Source organism: Eublepharis macularius, chromosome 1 (genome assembly GCF_028583425.1).
Source record: "Eublepharis macularius isolate TG4126 chromosome 1, MPM_Emac_v1.0, whole genome shotgun sequence".
Lineage (NCBI taxonomy): Eukaryota > Metazoa > Chordata > Lepidosauria > Squamata > Eublepharidae > Eublepharis > Eublepharis macularius.
The window spans coordinates 234,027,694-234,054,131 of record NC_072790.1 but is presented as its reverse complement, the minus strand read 5'-3'; the positions used below and the strand labels follow the sequence as shown (position 1 = coordinate 234,054,131).

The 26,438-nt window shown below is 48.1% G+C and overlaps 1 protein-coding gene across 5 annotated transcripts in view; it reads left to right on the top strand.

The window, feature by feature from the left end:
* The window catches only part of DNAJC4 (DnaJ heat shock protein family (Hsp40) member C4), a 62,770-nt gene that overhangs the window by 24,387 nt on the left and 11,945 nt on the right, over window positions 1-26,438 (top strand). For 3 of the 5 annotated variants that reach the window (XM_054995225.1, XM_054995233.1, XM_054995243.1), the window contains exons 3-5: window positions 1,309-1,408; window positions 25,030-25,244; window positions 25,714-25,887. In XM_054995225.1, the coding sequence (XP_054851200.1) occupies window positions 1,309-1,408; window positions 25,030-25,244; window positions 25,714-25,887 (489 nt within the window). The remainder of the gene's footprint in view (window positions 1-1,308; window positions 1,409-25,029; window positions 25,245-25,713; window positions 25,888-26,438) is intronic. The other 2 variants (XM_054995251.1, XM_054995260.1) reach the window with 2 other exon arrangements.

Sequence of the window (26,438 nt, the reverse complement as noted above, 5' to 3'; positions counted from 1 at the left end):
GGGCTTCCCAGAAGTGTCTGGGTGGTCACTGCTAGAAATAAGATGTTGGCCTAGAGGGACTCCAAGTCTGCTCTAACAAGGCAATTCTTACATTTACTCTGTTTTTTTTAATCCCACTTTCCCAGTAGTGCATTCAAGGCAGTGTACACGGTTCTTTCCCCACCCCAATTTTGTCTTCACAACAACCTAGTAAGGTAGGCTAGGCTGAGGGAGAGTGACTGGCCTGAGGTCACCCAGTGAGTTGCTGAATTGGTCTCCCCGCTCCCAGTCTAACACTTTAACCGCTGTGAAACACTGTGATAAAAATTACATTTGTGTTTTGCTCTGGAAAGTGCCAGAGAAGTGATATGAACAGAAGAGCAGCCATGCTGGATCAGACCTGCAGTCCGTCTAGTCTAGCATCTGTTTCCAACACAGTGGCCAGTCAGAGGCCGTGGGGAAGCCCACTAGCAGGCCCACAGACAGCAGCCCGCACCTCCTGACTGCCCCCCAACATCTAACAGCCAAAAGGACCCTGCCTCTGAATTTGGAGGTTCCCTTCAGCTATCGTGGCTAATAGGATGTGACGACCTACCCGCCATAAATTTGTCTGGCCCCCTTTTGAATCCACGTAAGCCAGTGGCTGGCACCACATCTCTGAGCAGTGAGTTAATTTATTTATTTATTAATTGACTTGACTTACATTCCGCCCTCCCCACGAATGGGCTCAGGGCGGATAACAACTATATTTAAAACCAACAATGAAATCATAATTAACAGACAGTTCCGTTCAATAAAACATCACCCTAAACAGTGGCTATACTTTCTTAACCCCAGCCAGCACACCCCACGGGGTGGAGAAAGGTTACCAGATAACCAAGATGAACCAACTGGTGGGAAGCAGAACGGGGTGGGGGGGGTGGGGAGGGGGTGGGGAGGGTTACATTACCCCCTCCTCAACAAGAGACCGGCTGGGAGGCTTGTCCCTGCCCCATCCTCAGCCCTACATCTGGCAGAACATCTGTCTTGAATGCCCTTTGAAAAGATGGTAAATCACGCTGGGCAGGACGTAAGAAGATCCCTGCTGGTTCAGACCAGTAGTCCATCTGGTCCAATATTCTGTCTCACCCAGCAGCCAGCGGTTGCCCTGGAGGGCAAACAGTCGCTTCTCAGCACTGGTATTCAGAGGTTTGCTGCCTCTGTATATGGAGGCCTCCTTTAATCACCATGGCTAGTAGCCATTGATGGACTTCTTCTCCATGAATCTGTTTAATTTCCTAGCAGCCTATACTTTGAAGACTTGCCAGCAACTCGCTGTTCTCTTCACAGGTCTCCTACCAGGAACAGCAATTACTATGATTTGCTGGGAATCAAACAGGATGCCACCTTAGAGGAGGTCAAGCAAGCCTTCTTCAGGAAATCCAAAAAGGTATGGGGCGGGGGCGGGGGGGTTGCCCTTTGGTTGGGCCAGGTGAAAAATATTTGTAGGAGGAAGCAACAGCCCTCGTGGTAGATAGAGCCATATAATGGAATGATGGGATGTCTCGATCAGGCTGCCAAGTAGGGTTGCCAGCTCCAGGTTAGGAAATTTCTGGAGATTTGAGGATGGCGCTTGGGGAGAGTGGGGTTTAAGGAGGGGAGGGACCTCAACATGGTACAATGCCATAGAGCCCACCCTCTGGAGTAGCCAGTTTCTCCAAGGGAATGGATGTCTGTTGTAATTCTGGGAAATTTCCAGGCTCCACTTGGAGGTTAGCAATCCTACTGCCCAGGGCGAAGGCTCTGTTGGCAGCAGTTTGGGGGGGGGAGCAGCATATTCTTGCTGCCTCCCCTCCCTCTGATGGCCTCGGAGGCAGCTGAAAAGCAGCTTTGTGAATTAAGAAATTGCACTGCACGCCAGCCTGCCTTTGAAAAGCAGTCAGCTGCTGCAACTGGTCCAGAATGTGGCGGCAAAGGTCTTAATGGGTTCTACGCACGGAGCATCTCGCTGTCTCGACTTCACCAGCTCCTGCTTAGTTTCCGGGCCCAGTTCAAAGCGCTGCTGTTGAGCCTTAAAGCTCTCATTGGTCTAGGGCCAGCGTGTCTTAAAGGTTTGCCTTCTCCTCTCTGAGCCTTCCTGTTTACTCGGATCAGCTTCAGACGTCCTGCTTTGTATTCTGAAGAGCAGAAAGTGGTTGCAGGAGACGGGACCATCTCAGCAGCAGTGTCGAGACTGCGGCAGTCGCTGCTGGGGGTGGGGGGAGGCGTCGCATGGCTTTTTCCATGATGAGTTTTAAGCAACTGAAACAAGTTAAATTTTGCCCTTTCATAAAAGCCTTTGCATAAGAAGATAATTAATTTCTGCTTTGTAGTACTGTGTCTAATGGTCTGTACAGTATTTGTACAATTGTGCTGATGATACGTAAGCAGCTTAAGGGAATTCTCTGCCACGGCATACAGCAATGTTTATATAATACAAGAGGGCTAGAAAAAAATCATGCAGGAGGTAGGCCAATCACAGGTCATCATTTAGCCATGACGGTGAAGTAGAACCTCCCTATTCAGAGGCAGTATACCTTTGAACATCAATGGCAGCTGAAGGATGTTACCGTCCTGCCTTACCGGCTGGCATCTAGCTAACCACTGTAGGAAACAAGATGGTGAATGAGCTGGATCTGTGGCCTGATCCAGTAGGACTGTTGTGAGTTTTATTTTTGCGGAAAGGTGGCATTTCCACATTTTAAAGAAATATATTTGGAAGAGAGAATGAACAGGCAAAGAGGAGATTCTTAACTCTTTCCCCACTAGCATATTTTGTGTTCTGCATCACCTTCATCAGATCCCTTAGAACCACTTTATTTTGGAGGGCAGGGTTCATAACAAAAGCAAGCATACCTTGCATTTCTGGCCAGAGGAAAAGCAGTTGCGGGAGTAACTAGGGGTAGACACATGACTGAGTGTCTCCTGTCCCTCTGCTGTGCTTATGAAACCAACAGGGCAGCTTTGCAGATAGGAGCTTAAAAGGTTACTGAAAATTTTACTAGCCAGCCGGCCTCCACCCTCTGAAGCTGGTAATTTGCCTAGGAGGAGCATTGGAAACAGCTTCCCTAAAGCTCCCTTGCCTGGTCTCCTAGAGGCAGTTTTCCCCTGCCGCAGAATACAAGCCTAAATGATAGAGCAGTGGTCCTCGACCTTTCAGCACCCAGGGGACCGCATGCCAGTGACATCAGAGTCACATGACAGGAAAAGGGGGAATCGGAGATACATACTCACCAGTGTCCAAACCAGGATTGCGGGCAGCAGGCCAGGAGAGCTGGGGACAGGAAACAAAAGCTCAGCATCAAGAGATGAGGGGCAAACCATGGATTAGAGCCGTGGAGGAATCCTCTCCACTGCCAACTGAGCTGGCCTCGCTGTCCTGCTACTCCTCATGGTACGTATGCAAAGAGAGTTTATATATATATTCCCTAAAGAGAGCCAGTTTGGTGTAGTGGTTAAGAGTGGCAGGACTCGAATCTGGAGAGCCGGTTTTAATTCCCCGCTCCTCCACTTAAAGCCAGCTTGGTGACCTTGGGTCCGTCACGGCTCTCTCAGAGCTCTCTCAGCCCCACCCACCTCGCAGGGTGATTGTCGTGAGGAGAATAATAACACACTTTGTAAGCCGCTCTGAGTGGGTGTTAAGTTGTCCTGAAGGGCAGTATGTAAATCAAATGCTGCTGTTGTTATGGGGACCCAAAGTAGCTTATATCACTCCCCCTTCCATTTTATTCTCCCAGCAACCCTGCGAGGAAGGTCAGGCTTAAGAGTATGCGACTGGCCTGAGGTCACCTTCATACCAGAGCTGGGATTCAGGCCTCAGTTTCCCAGTTCTTAATCTGGCACTTTAACCACTTCTGCCACGCTGGTCATCTTGCTGGAAGTGTGACTCCCTTGCTCATTACGCAAGCGCACAGGCAGCAGATTCTTCCCCAAAAAGCAGGAAAAACATACAGTTCTGTAGATAGTTTCTGTGTCCTCTCCCTGAGGGTCCCAACCCCATGGATTTGCAGACCGCTGGCCTTGTTAGCATCAGGCCCGTGCAGACTTCCCAGTGTTTACTTTAGAGGCACCACAGGTCAGGGTCCTCCCTGCATCAGCCCCTACCTTCATCCGAACTCTGCTGCAAGTGAGGGGGGGTGAGGGGGATGGCACAAGCCCCATCCTACAAAACTGGAAGCACAATTCCCGTTGGTTTCAGTGGGGCTTGCTCTGGTAGGTGCAATCCCCTGTGGATTGCACCTACAGACTTAAACTAGAACCGAGAACAACTCTGTTTTTTTGTACCAAGTTGGGATCTGATGGCCTGCTGACTTCCATTTTCTCCGGGAGCGCAATCTCTGGTGCCTCTCGAAATCTGGTTTTCACTCACCGCCATCACATCTAATTACTTCTCCAGTGCCTGCTTGCCTCCGTTTCAAGTAGGCTGTGAACTGCAGGCTTTGCATGTTGTGAAACATCTTTTTCTCTTCCTCTCCCCTCCTGCTTTTATTTTTTGATGTCTAACCTGATTAAGAGTTCCAAGGAACTGAAAAGCTTGCACAACGCTTCTGGACAATTTCCTTAGTTCTGATTAAATGACGTTACCCTGCTCTAGGTGTTTTTGGAATCTCCGTCCTCTAAATGTACCGATCTTTAGCCAAAGAGAATTGAATGGATTATGAAACCGATAGAATAATTGAAGGAAACACAGTGGAATGTTTTTAAAGAGAAGGGAGCATCTAATCCTCGAGCGAGTCTTTAAAATAAAATAAACCCAGTGACCCGTTCTGCAGTCCTTTGCCTCCAGGAACATTCTCCTTTTCTCTTCCCTCTGCTTTCCTGAAGAGGGCAGTGCTAGGCCAGAAGTGAGGTGGAGCGGCTTCCTTAAGGAAAACTAGTCTTTCTGGTCACCAGGAGGGTACTCATTTGAATCCCTGTTCCAGTCTTAGGTTTTAGTTTGTGTATTTGTGCATGTGGGTGAGTGTGTGTGAGAGAGACAACCTATACTTGTAATCAGGAAACTCTTGTGCTTTCCATAAGAAGGTGTCCCAGTTTGGGGTTCCGTGTTCTGTATGCTTAGTTCCCCAAGAGAACTGAGACGGCATGCCAGAACCCTTTGAAACATTGTAGGGTGTTCCTGGACCATCAGTAGTCAACGCCAGAAACCACCTGGGACATCCAACTCACTTTTTTTATCTATGGTGATGGGAAAATGTCTTGCCATGATTACGGGAGTATCTTTCAAGCAGTCTGCTGCATCGCAAATAAGTGTGCCCCCCTGTATGTATTTTTGAGAGCTTGCTAAGGTGCCACTGAGGGAGGAGGCAGAACCTTGCAGAGTTGGGAAGCGATTAGGACCCTTCTGATGTGGTTGGAGGACATTTCACAGAGCAGTTAGTTAATCTTCTGTTGCTTTAAGTTACATCTCCTGCAGTGGGTTTGTTTGGTTTGAGGGTGAGCTCTGGACAGGATAGCGTTGGCTGCTGGATTTGTGGGCCAAAAGTTTCAGAACCTGTCTGCTACAAAGCAGGGCTTAAGGTGATCCCTCAATGGTTAACTTCCTTCCTTGCATCATGGAAACAGAAGTACTTTCAAGTAGGGATAAGTATTTTTCTAACTTCTGGATGCCCATAATTCTGCACTGTGTAAACAAAGAAGTTAGCAACCAGTGTCAAATCTTGAGAATTTCAGCCTTCTTTTAAAAAAAAAATATTTCCAGACCTTATTACTGCAAAGATTTGTATGGACAGTGGCTGATGTCTTTGAGTAGAAGAGGTAAGGCTTGGGGATAAGCTACTGGGAGCTCTCTGCTTTGGGCCACAGCTCACTTCCTTGTGCTTTATTGTTCCAGTCAGTGACATCTGAAATGCTAAGAAATTTGCCAAAATTCATTGTTTGGCAGTGGACAGCATGGGGCAGATCAGTCATTGGTACACAAAATGGCACAATTCGAGTGCCAGATCTGGGCTCTCACACAGCATGGAATTCGGGCATTTGGGGATGCAGAATACCCGACCCTGCATTAGCGGCTTCAGCAACATGCGCTGCACAGAGGATTTTGTAGACTCTCCTCTCCCTCCCTGTCCCACCATCTGCATGCAGCTGTCTGTGTTCCTCCAAAACTGCAGGAGGCAACATCTTGGCCCCAAGCCCGCCCTTTCCCCAAAAAGGAATCTGGAGGCCCCTGTACTTAATTGATCGCTTCCAAGTAGCACTTCGCCCTCCCAACTTGCAGTCAAGGGGATGCACTTAACTTCTGGAAGAGTTGGGTCCCCGGTAGCAACATCAGGAGCTGGGAGGGGGTTTCAGAACCAAGCTCTTGAGCCAGAGGGGAAGAGGGTGTTGAAATCAGCGCCTGTCAAGTTGGGGCGGGGGGGGGTGAAGCAGTGATGGTCTCTCAAGCAGTAAACACACAAAGCTGCCTTTTACTGATTCACGCCGCTGGTCCATTCAGCTCAATACTAACGGCAGCGAATGGCAGCGGTTCTCCAGGGTCTCAGACAGGAAAGGGTCTTTCCCGTTAGCTACGACCTCAGGCCCTTGAAAATGGGGGTGCTGGGGATTGAACTTTGGGACCTTCTGCGTGGCCCACAGGTGCTTTTCTCCTGCCCTCTTCAAAAACGGAGTTGAGCCATTGTCCCCTCCAAGCTCAATATTGTCTCCTCTGACTTGCAATGGTCATCTTGGACATCTATGGCCAGCTGCCCTGCATCAAGGTCCCTATTGTCTACTCATACTGGCAACAGCTCTCCAGGCTCTCCAGTCTTGTCACATCACCTACCACCTGATACTGAACCTGGGACCTTCCACATGCCGAGCAGATGTTCTGCTGCTCAGCCGTAGTCCCTACTTGTGACTTGGGGCACAGAAAGTTCTTTCCCAACCCCGCTGCTTAAGATCCTTTAAACTGGCGCCTTCTGCATGCCAGGCGGGTGCTCTGCTGTGCTGAGCCCCTTTGCTTGCCCAGGGGTGGAAACAGAAGCAAAACCTTTGGAGACCTTGATTTTGTCGTTTCATCTCTCCACCGTTCACTAAGCTTATTTGGCACATCCATGTCCCATCACCGTCTGTCTTTCACATCCATGCAGCCCTCAGAACCCAACGTTTCTGCAAAGACATGACTTCTTAGTCCTGTGGGAACTAAGTCTATGTATGACTAAGCAGAACCTCCTAATTCACTTCCTTTTTGTTGAACTTTAGACTGTAAGCTCCTTGGATCAGGAACCTGCATTTGTGTTGTTTCTCTATAAGGCACTATAGAAGAAAAATTTGTGCTGTGCATACAGAGGGCCTTTCCGCATGAACCTGACTTTTACTGAGATCCAAGCTACAAGTGATGCCTTTCCCAGGTTGGACACTTGTCAGCTTCCCTCAAGTTTTGATGGGAAACGTAGGCATCCTGGTCTTGCAGCTGTAATGGAGAGCCAAGCTGTAAGACCAGGGCGCCTACATTTCCCATCAAAACTTGAGGGAAGCTGACAAAGAGTCCAACCTGGGAAAGGCGTCACTTGTAGCTTGGCTCTCAGTCAGAGGATCCTCTCTTGACAGGCCAGCAGCTCTCTAGGGTCTCAGGTGGAGGTCTTTCACATCGCCTCTTACCTGAGCCTTCTAACTGGTGACGCCAGGGATCGAACCAGGAACCTTCCCTCTACCAAAGAAGTGCTCTGCCACTGAGCTGGGGGGGCTCTTTCTGATTGAGCCATTGCAGCCTGTCCCCATACCCTTCAAATCAGAGAGCAGGACAGGTGAAGGGACTGGTGCAGCCACAGCCCCTGTTTCCTTAAAAGTAAAGCACCGCCTTTGCTTAAGAAGCCTGCGTAGGTGCAGCCTGATTAGAAAATGTGGTGAATGGGAGTGGCTGCTGGGGAGACCGCTGCAGGAGATGAGGGAGGGGAGGAGGAGGAGGAGGGCTGATGAACCCACCTAACATTTGACCTGGACAAACGTGGTCATAAAGGATATCCTTACACAGCTGCCCCCATTTTTTAGAGGAAACATTTGCATTTTATCATGTGGGGTAGTGGTCCCGCACCAGGATTAGGCTGAGATTATCTCCGAGAAGATAAATCCGTCAGCAGACATTATTTAACGTGCTGTTGATTTTATTTAGAATGGCTATAACCCCACATTTTCAGTTGGTGGTCCGTGATGTGGCTTAGGATCAGAGCGGAGTTCTGTAAAGTTCCCCTCCTCCCCAAGATCTAATAACACAACACAGCGCCAATAAACGTAAACTAGTCAGCCAGAATGAACAGACAGCATAAATATGGTTAAAGAGTCAATAAAACTACACAGCCTCTCCCAGCGACAAAAAACGTGTCGGGATTATCGCCGGCCTGCCTGCTGCGGAAGCTGATTGGAAGGAGGCCAGGCAGAAAGCTGTGGATCGGAGCGGAGACGGAGACTCAGCGGGCAGCCTCCTCTGTGGGTGGGCGCTTTTCCACAGGAGCGTTTATTGGTTTAATAAATGTTATTTCTCCCTCCTGTCAGTTGAAGAGTGGAGCAGATGAACAAACAGAGTTGCCTTGTACTGAGCCCGACGACTGGCCCTAGCTCAGTATCGCCTTCCCTAACTGGAAGCAGCTCTCCAGTTCAGACAGAGCATGTCTTCTCGAATCCCTGCTTCTTGAGTGACTTCTACTGGAGGTGCCGGGGGTGGAAAGTGGGACTTCTTGCACATGTTATTCCACTACAGCCAAAGCCCTCTCTTCTTCGTCTCTCGGTTAAGGCAAGGATTGCCCTTCCGCACATCTTTGCTGTGCCTAGTGCCAGAAGCCCTCCATTTTGTTTGTGAAGGCTACTGCAACAAAAACAACAAAAATGGTATTTGCTCTCTTAACCGCCCCCCCCCATCTCCCTTTACTAGACTTCCTTCTGAGGAAAACCCCCTGCCCTCTTCTGTCGCATCCCACAGCCCCCGAACGCTGACGCAGCTATGAGGGAAGGGTTATACGCCTCTGGCCAGCTCCCTCCTTTAACCCATCTCCGGCCTCAGCTGTGTTGGAAGTCTGCCCAGGAATCTCGCATTGGAAATCTTTATCTTTTTGGCTTGCCTGAGAGGGCTGCTCAGCCTTTGCCAATGCAGAGCCAGTTTTGCTTGTTTCTCTAACCCAGGCGGGAAATAAAGTGGGCTGGAATAGGGGTGTCGAAACCTCCAAGGAGATAGCAGCCCTTCTGATCAATCTTTAACTGGGCCCCTTTTCCTTCTTTGCTTTGGCTCCCTCATTCCCAGTAGATTTTTAACATGAGGTTACCCATTAGGGACATGTTCTTCCTTCGCCAGCCCTCCCACCGGCTCTGACTTCCATCCCCATGAAATGGTCCCAGCGCAGCACATGTTGGGAGGGTGAGTCAGGCCAGCAGGAGAGAGGGGAAACATTGCTGGCAAAAAAATTTGGGACAGCCCACAAACTTTGTACAACTGGGGGCGTTCCAGGCAGCGTTGCAAAAGTTTTCAGACCTGGCTGAGCTCGGAGGACACACTCCTAAAGCTTGGAACTGGCCATTGGGTATTTGTTAACATTCCCCCATCTCCTCCATCTTTGTAATAACCACCACCCCCAGCCCCTCACCACACTATTACTATAATCTGTTTTATCAGCCGAAAGATCTGGGACAAAGCTCAGTGGTCCTGCATCTGCAACGGCTTACATGAATCAGAACGTGGGTTGCACGTGATGGGCTGAAGAGGGCTGACGAGGGTGTGTGCTGGGGAAGAGGACAGGGTGGAATCGAAGGAGGCCAGCGGAAAAGAGTTTTCCCCATCGTTCACAGTCACAAGGTTCGCTGCTGGTTGTCATGAACGCATTATAGAGATCAATAGTTAATAAGTTAGCGTCTGTTTGTTGTTCAGTCCCTTGGTAATTATTTTCAGGTTCTCTGACAGCAAACGGTCTCACGCTCTTCCACATAGCCAGAGTAGAATCGCTTACCACAACTTAAGGGAGAATAAAAGCCACCCCTCAAACCGTTTCGAGGTTGGACGTGTGCAGCGTTCATCGTAAGAATATCAGATCTGACCAAAGGTCTATCCAGCACATCCTGTTTTCTACATTGGCTAGCCAGGTGCTTCCTGTAAGGCAGGCTCCAAGGCAGTAGCCCTTCCCTGTCTCATCCTCCCCACAGCTGACAGTCAGAGTTACACTCTCTCTAAACATGGAGGCTCCATGTAGCCATCACAGCTGGTAGCCATCGATGGCCCTGTCCTCCTCCATGCATTTGTCTAATTCCTTTTCAAAAGTATTGCTAACTCTTGCGGGAGAAAAATCTACCCATTGATCAAGAGTCCTGTGACATAGTACTTCCTTCATCTTCCCATCAACTTAAGCAGGTGATCCTGAGTTCTCCTTTCATGGGAGAAAAAGGGACATGGGCAGTTCAATTTGGGGATGTGGTGGAAATGAAAGAGGGATTTTTCTAGATGTAGGATCTGGATTAAAAGCCAGTTGGTGTATTGGATAGTGTGTCAGACTAGGATCTGGGAGACCCAGGTTCAAATCCTCACTGTGGGAAGCTTGCTGGGTGACGTTGGGCTAGCCGCGTATTCTCAGACTAACCTAACAGAGTCGTTGTGATGATAAAATGGAGGCGAGGAAACTGATGTAGGCCATTTTGGGTCCCATTGCAGGGTGGGGATGAAGGTGTTATGAAGTAAGCAAATTAAATAAATAAATGGCGAAGGAGGAAGTAGTACTGAGACATCTGAAGAGATCCCACCGCTAGGCTTGCTAGTATTTTACCAACCCAGTCAAACAAGTGTGCTGCATCAGGCAGCTGGCGCTACAACCCTAACAGCTGCCAGCTCCAAATTCTGCCAGGCCTCTCCCACAAACCCTCAGTTCCACCCAGAACATGCCCCTGAGCTGAAGTGAAATTCCATGTCCTACATTAATCACATCAGCATGGTGCCTTGTGTTTTGTGCCATTTATTCTGCCTCCTGTAATAATAGGCAGGGCCACTGAAAGGCCACCAGAAATCTTATTCATTGAATTCTTAGATTTTATCTGTGACTTCCCACACACTTCAAGCATAACTTCATAGCAGTGAGGGCAAGAAACTTCTTTATCTTAAACGGGAGTTGAGAATTTTAGGAAGCTTGACTCCGCTGCACCCAATTCCCCCCCTTTTTTTTTAAAGCAGTGTTTATGCTGCCTCCCCAGTGACCTGCTTGAGGCAGCTTTCAAGACAATAAAACAAAAACAGTAAAAACAATGTGTACTTATTTTTGCACTTACTCTCTGCAGAATCACGGCACTCACAGCCTTGGTACTAGGAGAGCAAACGAGGACGGATTCCCCTTAGACAGCAGGCAGGAAAGCAGAGAACGGGTGTGGGGACAAGCTGCTTTTTATGCCCTCCTTCTTTTGGAAAAGAACCCACAGAGCCTTTTGGGTTCAGATGTACAAGTAGGAAGGTGAGCTGTGCCTTGAGTTTGTGACTTTTAGTGATGCCTTTCACCTGATGCTTAACGTGGACACTTCTCTGGGTCCCAGTGGGTGGCATGGCAACCTTTCTCCGAAGGAGTTAAAACTTGGCTGTACTCTGTGTGCATCAATTCCCTCCTGTCCCCGCCAAGTTTCCTGTAAGTGGTAGTGGTAAAATTGCCAATGTTTGCTTTCTAGCGCCATTCCCCAAACTCACGAGCTTGCAAGGTAAATAAAGAGAAGACCCGTGCCCGAGGGCCATGTGGGGACAACGGGCTGCCCAGGGCAGGGGGCAGCCACTCTAGTGTTCTTTGTTACAAAAAGGCCTTTCCTTTCTCCCCAGAGGGAACCCAAAGCATCTTACAACATTCTCCCCATCTCCATTTCATCTCTATTTCAACAACCCTGTGAGGTAGGTTGGTCTGAGCATATGTGCCTGGAATAAGGTAACCCAATAAGCTTCCCCGGCCAAGTGGGGATTTGAACCTCTCTTTCTGCATCCAGTCCCTTCTAGGTGCAAAGAAGATATATGAGGGCATGACTCCAGCGAAGAGACGCGCCAGGAGTATTGCTGTGTCTGAGAACCAGTGTGGTGTAGTGGTTAGAGTGTGAAACCCTGGTTCGAATTCCCAGTTTGCCATGAAGGCTTTCCAGATGACTTTGAGCCACTTGCACACATTCGCTCATCACATTCTCTGACGTACTGCCAAGAATGCCATTTTGACATTTCCCTGTTTGCTCAATAAGGAAGCGTACAGGGACTTGTCTGATTGCTTTTTCAAATAATAAACATTTCCTAAGATTCTACTTCCCATTTCATGAAAACCTAACTCTGACCTCATGGGAAAGGAAACTCCGTATTGGTATAGCAGGTGGGTTTTGTAGTCATTCAACAATTTAACTTCACCCAATCTGGTTGTCCCCATGTGCTGGAAAAGGGTACCTGGTATAGTGGTTAGAGTGTCAAACCAGGGTTTGGGAGACAAGTTTGAATCCCCATTTTGCCATGGAAGCTTGGGCCAGTCACTGTCTTTCAAGCTAACCCCACAGGGTTGTTCTGAGGAAAAAATGGAAGAGGGGAGAACGATGTAAGTTGCTTTTATTTTATTTATTTATTTATTTTATTCGATTTATATTCCACCTTCCCCGCATCAGCAGGCTCAGGGCGGATTACAATTAATACACTACTATAAAATACAAATACCTTTATAATCAATAAAACTCCTTAAATATTTAAAAGCACACAGCAAACAATACAGCAGATTTTAAAAAGATATATAGCAGGAGATTCCTCCAGGAGCCACCACCCAACCACCTTCATATGGCAAAGGCTAGGTGGCAAAGCATGCTGGCCCCAGTTCGGAAATCCCGAATCAAAGCTTTCCGAAGCATTCAGAATGCCTCGGAAAGCGTTGGGGCTTAGTTTAAAGGGGCCCACCGCTGCTTGCAAGCAGCGGCAGGGCCCTTTAAACACCATCAAAAACAGCCCCCCACTCCCACCCACCCACCCCGCCCCCACTTACCTTGGCCCCGCAGTCGGTGGTGGCTCCGGCCTTCCCTGCTACCTGCAGGGCCGCAGAACAGTGGAGGAGGCGGTGCGGCAGGAGGCAGTGCAGTAGCAGGAGCTGGCTGGCTCCAGGCTGCCGCCGCTGCTGCCTCCGCCGCCGCCATGACCAAGCTGCAGCTGAGCGATGACGATGCTTGACGATGATGCTGCAGTCGAGTGATGTAGCCGCCGCCAGGCTTGCCACTTTGGAATTACGGTATTCCCGAATTATTTTCCCGCTTTGGGTAAACCCGAAGCGACCTGGCCTTGCACACCCCTAGTATGTAATCCTCCTTGGATCTCAGTGAAAAAGGTAGACTATAAATAAACAGTAAGAACAATAGTCATTTTTTATGTTGATTTTAGATTTATAACCCACCAATCTTAATGTTTCAAGTAGGGTAATGTAGCTGTCTGGGATTCTGGGGCTTGAACTAAGAACTTTGTGGCAAGTACCTGGCGGCTGGTCTGGTGAACTTGTCTAGAACTGCTTACAAGACCTTTGAGTCCAGAAAGAAATGGTGCATACAGTGTTCTTCCCTCTGACTAGCCATCTGGTTCAGCCTGGCCTGATAGAAACGCCGTTCTGCACGTCTGGTCTTCTGACTTCACCTGGTCAACAGAGTGTTACGTTCTGCTGGCTGCACTGATCTCTGGAATCTGGACTGGGAAACACAACCTCCAGGTCTAGATTTGGTGCCTAGCCCACAGTGATAGCAGCCTGGCCCTGCCTGGAGGGTGCCTCAGGTGCTTGCCATCCGGTGTGCGAAAGCTTGCCTTTGGCCATTTGCTTCCTTGGCTGGGTTGGGAAACATTCTGTTGGGTTGTGCAAACCATTCTCAAAGGACTGTCTGTGGTGGCCCCAGTGGCAGCTTGGGCAGGGTTCTCTGGACTAAGGATAAGAAATAGGAGTCCACCCCTCCCACCCCAAAGCTGGAAACGATACAAGTTTTGGGAACTTCTGGGCCTTCTCCTGAGCTCCTTCAGTTGGGCAGAGAATCTGGGTCACAGATGGGCCCTGCATTTGCTGACACATTCCTGCCTTCCAGCTCTCCCCTCTGTCCCCCCCCCTTCCTTTCTCAACCACCCTGGCATTTTTAATGAGAGGGGAATAAGGCCGGTCTGTGCGTGCTGACCTGCCGCTTTAAAACAATAACCTCCCCCTCCGGCCTGCTTGTTTTCTTGCGTCACATTGCTTAATTAGCCATTAGGGAGGATTTATTGGCTTGTCAGACACAGAGGGGTGTTTGGGGGGGTTTTTTGTTTCTCTTTCAGATGGGTGGGGTGAACCCCGTAATTTCTTCTCCACTCCTTTTAACATTCTGACAGTCCAGTAACCTGCCAGAGGTCCTGAAAGTAACAGGTTTTTGTTTCCTCTGGATTAGTTATTTTTTCCTCCATCAAGGGAGAAATGCACAAGCCACATCGCGTTTACACAGCCCTCCTCCTTTCTCCAGAATGTCAGGGACTCCAGCCGCCACTAAGCAATGCCAGCTTTGCCGCAGAGAGGTTATGAGTGCTTGTCATCAAGCGCCTGCCATTGTGAGGCCGTGAAAAATATTAGTGTGTCGGGAGGTTGTTTTTCATTTGACTGCTGAGGGCAGGTGCTTCGTGTTTTGAAACCAAAGCCGCTGAGTGTCGCCGAGGCAAAAAAAAAATAAAAATAGTGGATTGAATAATAAAAAGTAAATGGCTTAGAGAAAGAAAAAAGACTTTTAAAAGGGTCTGAATCCTCAGGTTAGGACTGATCGCTCCAAGAGCTCACGTGCTCTGCGAGTTATATGAAGTGGCCTCACGCCATCTCAGACTCCTGATCCTTTTAGCTAAGGAAAGTCTTCTATGGCTGGCATTAGCTCTCTAAGGTTTCCAGGCCTGAAAAAGGTCTTTCCCGTCCTAGCTGTGTGAAATCCATTTTTTATCTGGCGATGAAACTTTGTGCTTTACCACTTAAGCAGGGGTCTTTCCCAACACCTGGAAACAGATTCTTTGTGCTTTACCACTTAAGCAGGGGTCTTTCCCAACACCTGGAAATTGAGATTCTTTTCGCTGTAAATGGAAGGGATTAAATCTGGGACCTCCTGCCATTGAATCACAGTCCTGAACGTCGTGGAATCATATAATAACATAATCGATTTACATACCACCCTTCAAGACAACTTAACGCCCACTCAGAGCGGTTTACAAAGTATGTTGTTATCCCCACAACAATCACCCTGTGAAGTGGGTGGGACTGAGGAAGCTCTGAGAGAGCTGTGACTGACCCAAGGTCACTCAGCTGTCTTCCAGTGTGGAGGAGTGGGAAATCAAACCTGGTTCTCCAGATTAGAGTCCTGCCTGTCTTAATCACTATACCAAACTGGCTCATAGACCTGAAGGAGTCTGATCAGCCATCTAGACAAACCCTCTCCTTAGTACAGGAAATCCCAAGTTAGAGCATCTCCAGTAGATGTCTTGTTGGCCTCTCCCTGAAAACTTCCACTTCCCATCTAGATCTGCCTAGCACAGAAAACTTCCACTTCCCATCTAGGTCTGCCTAGCACAGAGTAGAGTAGAACTATTACTTTTTGTGTCCTGGATACTATGGGCTTGTACCCTTCTCCACAGCAGCTTTACTTATCTAAATAGGGTCTCCTGCAGGTACCACCCTGCACATGGGCAAAATCAACAGAAGCCTGTACACGGGCTCTCTCTGTGGTGGCCCCTATCCTGTGGAACAACCTGCCTGAGGAGGTCAGGAGAGCCCCCACTCTCCTGGCTTTCCACAAACGAAGCAAAACCAAATTATTCAAAAAGGCTTTTGTATTGTAGGGAGGGGCTTCTCAGATGCTTTGCTAATGAGTTAAGGATCATAGACTTCACCACTATGTTGCCTTATGTACTACCTGTTGTATTAAATATGTGCTCCTATGAGCTACTTGTGCTTCCTGTGGTCTAATGTCCATCCTAGAATTATGTTCTATTTCAGTATTTCTTCTACTCTGTATTGGATTCTTGCTAATGCGATGTCTTTGTAAAATTGTGTTTATTTGCCCTGTTGCATTGTTTATGGAAATGTCCTTGAAACTGACTGTACTAATTTCACACTGTGTAGTCCTCCTTGAGTCTCAGTGAGGAAGGCGAACTATAAATGACACAAATAAATAAAAAATAAATTCCAGCTTTTCCTGCTGGGGAAAGGGGAAGAGGGCCTGTTTGAACCACCAAAGAGGCTGTGCTGAGGATTGCAGCACCCATTTGGGCAAAATCCATGTGGTACGATGTCAACATTGTGGAGGGCGATTGGAAGAGCTTGAATGGAAAATCTGGTAGGATCTAACTGTGACATTGCATTTAGCCTTTTTTGCAGCCATGCCACCCGGATGGCCAGTGTTCGCCGTGTAATCCACCGCAGTCCCGAGTTCCTTTTCAAATTTATTTATTTATTTTATTCCATTTGTATTCCGCCCTTCCCACATCCTGCAGGCTCAGGGCGGATCACATACATCTAAAACACACAATAATAATTTACGTTAGATACATTTAAAATCACTTAAAATAATAATACAATATTTAAGTATTTAAAAAATCTATATAAGGCAGCACCAAAACAATCAATCACTGTTACCCATCAATCAATCGTTCCCATTCAGCAGAACAGCCGTTAGGTGGTGGATGGTTCTAAACAGGGAGGGACTCAATGTCCTCTATTCGGCCAATGGGGGCCCGACTCAGCCCCGATCATATGCCTGGCGGAACAGCTCCATTTTACAGGCCCGGTGGAAGGATAGCAGATCCTGCTGGGCTCTGGTCTCATTTGACAGAGCGTTCCACCAGGTTGGAGCCAGGACCGAAAAGGCCCTGGCTCTGGTCAAGGCCAGGCAGGCCTTCCTGGGACCAGGGACCACTAGTAGTTGCTTATCTCCTGATCAGAGCGTCCTCTGGGGCACATACGGGGAGAGGCGGTCCCACAGATACGCAGGTCCCAGTCCGCATAGGGCTTTATAGGTAAGTACCAAGACCTTGAATCTGATTTGGCACTCCACTGGTAACCAATGCAGCTGGCGTGATAACAGTGCTATATGTGCACCACCAGACACTCCGGTGATGACACGTGCTGCTGCATTTTGGATCAGTTGTAACCGCCGGATCAGACTCGGGAAGCCCTGCGTAGAGCGCAGTACAGTAGTCTAATGTACTGCACTTGCCAAGCCAGGTTTCCCCCATCCATCATCTAGGCATTTGATTCTTTCAGCCTAAAAGCAGATTTTTTTTTAAATCTCTGCTAAATTTTGTTTTGTTAGCTCCAGTTCAGCTTTTCAACCTATCAAGGTCATTTTTGAATAGAGATAAATGGGAGGAGGCAGGAACTGGGGCGGGAAGCCATCGCTTCTTAGAAGAACACAAGCGGGAAATGGTGTGGGGGAGGGTGTCAGAGAGTTGGTGTTAGAAAGCATATGCTCAGGGGTATATATACACCCCTTCCCCTGTCACTTCTGGCCAAGTGGGTTTTGCGGGGTTTTGTGCTGGCTTCCCAAACACTTCTGACCAGAGGTGACCATGGGGCAAAAAGAAATGGGTATGTTATGACCAGCGATGCCGCTACAAAACTATTGCCCCAATCCCCTGCAGAAACATAACTGAACCTAACACTCATTACGCCCAATTCCTTCCTGCCTCCATTTTCCTCCTTTCCCTTTGTTGTTTCCCTTGCATCAGGTTGCAGATTGTAAGCTCCTTAGGGCAGGGACCTGTTCTCTACTCTGTCATCAAAGCACTATGCACAGGGATAGCTCTGCCTCAACAAATGCTTTTGTCTGTCTCTGTGTCTGTTTGAAGCTCTTGCGGGCAGGGGGGGGGGTGGAGGATCTGCTTGGCTTCAAGGGATTTAGTGCAAAGAGTCCTGCTTTTAACAGACCATTTAGGAATTAAGTGCAAGCCATACAAAGGGAGTTGTTGAGCAATCTCCCCCCCCGCCCCCGCGCTTTCTTTGGGTTGTCAGGTGGTCTTGCCATTGCCATACACACAAGATGTAGCATTAATTTCCAAGTGATTTCCGGGCCTCTCCTACTGCCCACCCATCTCCAAGTCGTCTGTGGGAACTCATTTTAGCCAAAGGGATTACCTCTGGAGAGAACAAGCGCTCCATTCTGAATGTCCCTTGTTCCTTTCTACCCTAACCCCCCCCAATGCTTCCATGGTTTTAACTGCAAGACTGTTTTAATTGCTTGTACCAAATGTGTGATTGAGGGGGAGCATGTTGAGAAGATCGGCCAGGCAGTGTGTAGGTACGTGGTTCTCTTGTGACAGATTCGCCCTAGCTTTTTGTGCTGCTTTGTTCACTTGGGGGCACGTGGACATCCACAGGATGTTTTTCTCAAGTGAGAAATAATCGGGAAAATTGTTCCAAGGCAGTATTCCTCTAAATATCAGATGGTGGGGCACTTATAACAGAAGAAAGCTGTTGGCTTCATGGCCTGCTTGGGGGCTTCCCGAGGCTGTCCCCTGTCAGAAACAGAATGCTAGGCCAGATGGACATTTAGTCTGATCTCCAGTTGGGCTGTTCCTATGTTTACAAATTCTTAACAGTGTAAATTTCCCCCCCTCTTCCCTTATTAAAGTTCAGTATTTATTTACATCATTGATATAGCCTGCCTTCCTCCCCAAGGTGGATCAAAAGCAGCGTACATTGTTCTTCTTTCCTCCATTTTATCCTCACAACAACCCTGTGAGGTAAGGTTACGCTGAGTGCGTATGACTGGTCCCAGGTCACTTAGCGAGCTTCCATGGCGGGGTGTGGATTTAAACCTGGGTTTCCCAGATTTGAGTCCAGTGCCCTAATCACTACACCACACCGTCTTACCACACGGTCTGAGCAGTAATCCAGGGGGTGTCTTCCTAAAAGCTGTGGATTTTGACCAGCTTCAAGGAAGAACTTCCCGGTAACTTGTAACTTATTTGCAGGAGGGGCTGCGCTGCATCCTTGCAGTTTGGCACGAGGAGCGAACCTTGGCTCTGGGTCTCTGTTGCCACCCACCTCGCCGCTGCTCTATGATGGACGGTCCCGTGGGAACAAAGGAGCGGCCAGCACAGCAACAGCAGCCTCTGGCCAGGGCCTCTGTCCCTGGTTATTGTTTCTGGAAGCCCTCAAGGGCCTTTTCTCTTTTTCCTGGCAGCCTTTGCCCGATTGCTCTGCTAAGAGACGATTGCAGCTTGGCTAGATGTAATCAGAGATTAAAGAGTCCCGCCCTTCCCCACTGCCAGGCCAAGGCACAGAGGCTTCTTAGCAGCAGGGGGATGGCAGGCACAAGCGTGGGTTTAAGATACGGGGAGGGGCTTGGGGTGTGTCCCTGTGAACGAATAGTCCTGCAAACGTCCCATGTTTTGCACGCACGTGGATGCTACTTATGCCATTATTCATACTTACTTGGTAGTAACAACAACACACATATCTGGAGGTTTCAGACGTTCAAAGTGCTTCATGCACATTGTTTCAGTCATTTGCGCAGAATGGCTTGCCTGAGCAGATTAGGAGGTCACTGGTTTTTAGGGCAGAGGTGCAAGGCAGCCCTCATTTCAGGGAACAGCTCGCTAATGTTGGAGAGCTTGTCGGGGCATGGTTGATAGTTTTTAATATCACTTGGTGTATTTGCTCTAAGCTACCTGACTGTTTGGGGAAAGGTAGGGCAAAACTATTTCACATTTATTTGCTTTATGCGTTTACTGGAAAACTTGTATTAGATCTTATCTCCTCCATACCTGGGGACTGATGGCAGCTTACAGAAACCAAGATCCAACATACGTGGGCACAGCCAAAAAATAATAACAACAGTTCATTTTTATACCGCTCTTCTGGCCAGATTAGTGTCCTCTCAGAGTGATGAACAAAGCCAGTGTTATCTCCACCGTACAGCCGGTAAAACATCATACTCTTCCCATATGATTATAATTTATAGTCCACCATCCTCCCACGCCAATGAATGTAAAGTTGCCATAAGAGAAAGGATTAACCTCCCTCAAATGCTCTCCTAAATAATGCGGCTTTGCAGTGGGATTTCCTAAAGGCAACCGAAGTCGGTGCCCTCCTTGTTTTTCTGTTCCAACTGCATGGAGCCGCTGCCAAGGCTGATCTAACCACCTTAGCTGAGGGCATGGAGAGAAGAGACAATTGGGAAGAGTGAAATTGGCACACAGCTCCAAGCCTGTGCCAACAGTGTGTGTTAATTTTTATTAACAGTAATTTTTTTTTACCGCATCTTTCCATCCTCGTACGGGATCTCAGCGGCATCTGTCCAGGTGCAGTATAGAAAGACAGAGCGAGAGGGAGAGAACCCTTTCCCTGAAGGCTTTCAAGCCGCTGCAAATTAACCAGGCAGGGGAGGGCAGCACTGATGGACGGGCTCAGTGCTTGCAAAAAGGTCCTGTAAGTGAGGTTCAATCCTGGCGTCTCCACTTAAAGGATCTTAAGTCACAGGTGTTGGGAAAGCTCTTTCTCTTCATAAGTCACTGCAACGCTGCTGCCAATTAGAGGAGGCAATACTGAGCGAAACAGCCCAGCGGTCTGGCTCAATAGAAGGCAGCTTTATGTGTTCACAGGGTAGGAGAGGAGCACTGTTAGGCCTGAGGTGGTTCTGGAAAGGCCCTGTCAGGCATTGGCTTTGAAAGTGAGTGTGTGCCATGACTGCCCCTGAGAGTGTAATGTAGTATTGGATTGAACATAGAATTCAGCTATCTGAGTTCCAGCTTTCCTTTAAAAAGTCAAGTTTTTAGACTATATTGGAAATACTTGCTGAACGCTCAAAGATGTCCCCTCCTGTTTTTTTGGTGCAAGCATTCAACCTACAGCTCGTCACTTACCTTACCCTCTCTGGAGGGGGTGTGTGCCTGTTGCAGATACTTGAACAGCTTGCGGGGAGGGGGCAAGCAGGGAGAGAAAGGTTCACTAAACAGCCTTTCGCCATCACTCTCCTGGGCTCTTCGAGGCATCCCAGGTGGCCCTGACTGGGAACATGTCCCATTTGTGGCCCTCTGATCTTCAAAGCTCAGACAGTTTGACATGGGACTGCCAACAGGCCTGGTTCATGTTCCCACTTGGGTGTTAAATTCCTGAGGTAACCAAGGCCTGATCTCTTGCCCAGGTCCCTGATAGGGCCTGAAAGAGGGCGGGGGCTGATGTTTGCCCCCATTTATAGCAACAAAATACATGGCACTGTCTTTTTCAACACCTTTGGAGACAGACTGCCATTATCTAGCCTCCTAGTACATTTTATTCCCCCCCCCTTCCTCCCAGGAGTTCAGGGTGTGGCATACGTGCTTTCCCCCTCCTCCATTGTCTCCCAAGGGAGGGAGTTTTGCTCATACCCTGAAAATCTAGTGGGTCTTTAAGGTGCTACTGGGCCCAAATTTTGCTCTTCTACTGCAGACCAACACAGCTACCCACCTGAATGTATCTTAGTTATCCTGACAGCAGACGACAGGCCCAAAATTGCCCAGCGAGCTTCTGTGGCCGAATGGAATTCAAACCTGGATCTTCCTGGTCCTAGTCTGACACTCTGAGCACCGTACCACACACTGGAACCATTCAGGCACCTTTTCTATCAATTTCAGCAGGGCTTAGCGTGAGAATTTACAGCTGCATGGCACCCAGTGTTAACTACCAGGAAGGAGTGTGCCAGTTTGGATTTGTTTTTTTACCTCAGGCATGAAAATGTTGCCGTGCTGCTACATTTTGCATCCAGCCCTTCTTCTGGGGAATTGGGGTGACTAGTGTGGGATTAACCTTTTTTTGTTTTTAATCCACACTAGGCTCTTTGCCTGAGAGCAGAAAGACCTAGATCCAGACATCCTCTGCACTAAGAATCTCCAACATTTATGTAACTTTTAAAAACACTGACTGCCCTGTGTGAATGTTACCTCGTGCTACTCCTTACAGCCCTGTCGGGGGGGGGGGTGTTCTTTAGACAATGAGTGATGAGAAAAAATTCTCAAAAGCTCACGCCCTGGAAGTCTAGCTGGTCTTTAAGGTACTACTGGACCCGAATCTTGCTCTTCTACTACAGATCAGCACGGCGGCCCACCTGAAACTGTCACTGCGGGGATAGATGGCTTTAAAAGGGGATTAGACAGATTCATGGAGGATAAGTCTGTCAGTGGCTACTAGCCATGGAGACTAAAGGGAACCTGTACATTCAGAGGTAGTCTACCTCTGAATACCAGGGCCAGAAGGCAACATCAGGGGAAGGCCTTGGCCTCTATGCCATGTTGGTCCTTATTGTGAGGGATGGACTGTAGAACTAGATGGACCCCCGTGTTATACCAATATAGATAAAAGCACATGACAGTAATCAATACTGAGCTATACTAGGCCAAACTCTTGTATTCTCTAGATGAACTTTTAAACTTTGCATGAACTGTCTGTGTGTTTTTTCTATGTGTTAGGTAATTCTAACAGGTGCGCTTTCATCCTTTGACAGTGAATTAAAATAGTGGACTCTATCGAGATTAATGTTCCTCTATCAGAGATTCAACCAATGGTGATCAGTCAACTTAACTTTTCCTGACACTTCTCAGAGATTTGTAGTTTTGTTTTGAAAGCCTGAGTATAACGTAATTTTTTACTAATTGGAAGGTTGTACTATAGAAATTAGGAATATTCAGTGAAGCGTCAAACCAATCATTGTTTGTTTGTGCTATCATGTGAATAGACCTTAAATATTTGCATATGATGAGGTATAAAATTGCAAACACAGATAGAATGGTAGAGCTCTGATGGAAGAAATCTCTTGAGAGAATTTAGGTGAGAACTTATTTTTACCTATACATTTCATAGAAACTTTGATTATGTTAAACTTGGAATTTATTAAGAAATGTTAGCAAACTTATTTCTCATTGCCTTTCTGTGTTCTGTTTTTATAGGATTTATATTAATAGCCATTTATATTTTGATTACTTGCTTCATTAAAAAACTAGGGTGTATTTTCAATAAAGTGAAATAAACTCTAGACAGGTGTCTGTGTGTTTGATAAAGAGTTGCAAAGCAATATTGAACCCTATATAAATAAATGTACTGATAAACAGCTAGTTCAAAGAACTTATCTGTTTGACAGGTCTGAGAACTAATTGCTGTAAGCTTTCCAGGAGAGAGAGACATCTTTCTCTTGGCTAGTAGAAGCTTAGTTTCAGACAAAAGCTCGTTACACCTGGTCTGACCGAACAGGGCTCTTCTTACGTTAAGAGTTGTTTAACCTTGTGGTGCAGATTGAAGGCAGATGAGCCAAGTGAGGGGAGCTTGCCTAAGGTCACCAAATTGTGTTCACGGTTAGGGGAAATTCAAACCTAGTACTTCCAGTGCCATAGATCAGACCCTTTTGCCTCTGCTGGCTGTCAAACTGTCTTGACTGAGCATGTCATACAGGCCCAGTTGTAGCATGATCTCCTATCTCTGGCTCTCTCTCCATGCCTCTCCAGCCTTCACTGTCAGCCCTATACACAGACTTCAAACCGGCTGCAAAGCCCATGCCAACCCCTGATGAGATTGCCATGCGGAGATGGTGGTGGGTTGTTCCCTTGTAAAGGGAGGGCTCTGATGATAGTGCCTGTCTCCAGGCTGCGTTGAAAAGGCCACTTGTACATCGGGCCTGTTGCTCTGTTATCCATCATGACGGTGCGAACAGTTGATCCTCGCATCATATTGTGCAGGATGAGGGGGCCATGTGGAATTCCAGACTGTACCACTTCACACTGGCAGGATGTGTGGATGTTTGTGTGTGTCATTTTTTTGATGCTATCCTATGGAGAAAACAAAAGATCTCCTGTATGTTGTAAACTAGTGTTTTAAGGGGAGAGGATGTGCGGATGGATGGATAGCCTGGTCCGTCTGTCCAGAGATGCAGCAATGTACTTCACAGAGTTGGAAGGGGCCATGCAAACCTTCTAGTCCAACCCCCCTGCCCAATGCAGGATGAGCCTAAAGCATCCCTGACAAATATTCATCCAGCCTCTTCTTGAAAACTGCCAGTGAAGTGGAGCTCACCACGTCCCTAGGCAGCTGATTCCACCTTTAAACTACTCTGACAGTGAAAAAGTTTTTCCTAATATCCAGCCGGTACCTTTCTGCATGTAATTTAGGCCCGTTGCTTCAGTTCCTATCCTCTGTTGCCAATTGGAACAGCTTCTTGCCCTCCTCCAAATGACAGCCTTTCAAATATGTAAAGAGAGCAATCATGTCCCCCCTCAATCTCTTCTCCAAACTAAACATTCCCAAGGCCGTCAGCCTTTCCTCGTAGGGCTCAGTCTCCAGACCGCTGATCATCCTCGTCACTCTCCTCTGCACCCTCTCGATTTTGCCCACATCCTTTTTGAAGTGAGGCCTCCAGAACTGCACACAGTACTCCAGGTGCGGCCTGACCAAGGCAGTATAGAGAGGGACTATGACCTCCTGTGATTTCGATGCAATGGCCTTTTTGATACAACCCAAGACTCAGTTTGCCCTTTTTGCCACCGCATCACACTGACTGCTCATATTCAGTTTACAGTCCACTCTTACCCCAAGATCCCTTTCACATATACTACTGCCCAGAAGTGTATCCCCATCCAGTATTTGTGCTTCCCATTTTTGTGGCCCAGATGTAATACTGTGCACGTACCTATGTTGAATTGCATCCTGTTCACAACTGCCCAATTCTCCAGAGTATTCAGGTCTTGCTGAATTTTAGCTCTTTCTTCTTGGGTGTTTGCCACTCTTCCCAATTTGGTATCATCAGCAAATTTAATGAGTAGCCCGTTTACCCCTTCATCCAGATCATTGATAAAAATACTGAAAAGTACCGGGCCCAAAACCGAGTCCTGTGGCACCCCACTGGACACCTGCCTCCAATCTGATGAAATGCCATTGACCACCGCTCTTTGGGTGCGGTCCTCTAACCAGTTCCCTATCCACCGAACTGTCCTATAGTTCAGTCCACAGTCTTCCAGTTTACCCATTAGAATGTTATGGGAAACCTTATCAAAAGCTTTGCTGGAATCCAGGTAAATCACGTTGACAGAGTTCTCTACTTGTAGGTAGAGCTGGGGGCTGTTCTGGTTCTGATTCCTCTCTTCCCCTTCAGCTCCATCCTGACAGTGATCCATCCAACCCGGACCTGCATAGCCAGTTTGTGAAGCTGCACGAGGCCTACAAGGTGCTGAGCAAGGAGAGCAGTCGGCGGTGCTACGATCGCCTGAGAACCGCTCAGGGACCCCAGTCTTCCTCAGGCAGCTACCACAGCAGCCCCAAGAGACAGCCCTTCGATTTTGGCAGCTTTGGAGCAAGGCAAGGGATGAGGTGTGGTCTTCCAGCAGGGGTTGAGGAAGGCCTTTCTCTTCCCTGATTTCCTGGAGAGCTACTGCCTGAGACAGTATGGAGTCCCCTGGGCCCGTGCTCTGACTGAAGATAAGGCAGCTCTGTAGGGAAATCTCCCCCTGCAACTGCCTTTCTCTCCCCCTCTCTCCAAGTTTCCTTCTTTCCCTCTGCTGTTTTCCTCATTGTCTACATTAAATCATAAGCTCCTTGGGGTTGAAGTAGGATGGATCTGGATTTGGGAGACCTGGGTTTGAATTACCCGTTCAGCCACGGAAGCTCACTGGGTGATCTTGGGCCAGCGGTCCATGCTATCTTTCAGCCTGACCTACCTCACAGGGTCATTGTTTGGGGCTCTGTTTGGGAGGACAGCAGTGGGTTGCATGGGGATGCCTTGTCTGTTAATATCCATCCTTCCTGCCCCCTGCTGATCCTTCTCCTGGTTTCCCTCCAGGAGAGAGTCAGATCCCAACGAGAACGTCCGTTACTGGCAGCAGTTCCACAAGCCCCCTGTGGAGTCCTTCTCGGGTCCTGAGCTGGAGGAGAAGCAGCGCCTGAACAGGAGGCTCTTCGGCTACTGTTTACTCATGATGCTGGGTAGCCTCCTTGTCCACTATGTGGGGTACAGGTAGGGTAATGCCTCCTTTCCCCCTCCACTCTGCAATGTTTATGGCTTACCCCCCAGAGGCAACAGCACAAGAATTTGGAGGCTTCCGGTTCAAGTCTGCTTGAGAAAGTGGGGAATGAATCTTTCAGATAAAGAGGTTCCCTTTAAACGATACATCATGTGGATTGATTAGGGAGGGGCCATCGCTCAGAGACTGAGCACCTGCTTTGGACACAGGAGTACTCAACTCTGGTCCTTGGCATCTCCAGCTGAAAGCAATTCAGGCATCAAGTTCACCTGCTTTGCATGTAAAAATTCCCAGGTTCAGCCTCCAGTTAATAGATCTCTAGAAGCAGGAAAAAGCCCTTCTCTGTCCAAGTCAGAGTAAATTGCACCAAAAGGCCTGACCAGTAGACAATGTTTTTAAAGCCATCTATGCTCGTGGCTGTCACTTCATCCACTGGCAGTGAATTAGATACTGTAAATACTTGTTGAGTGAAGAAGTATTTCCTTTTGTCCACCCCAAATCTATTGCCCATTGAGGATGCCCTCGAGTTCTAGGATTTTGAGAG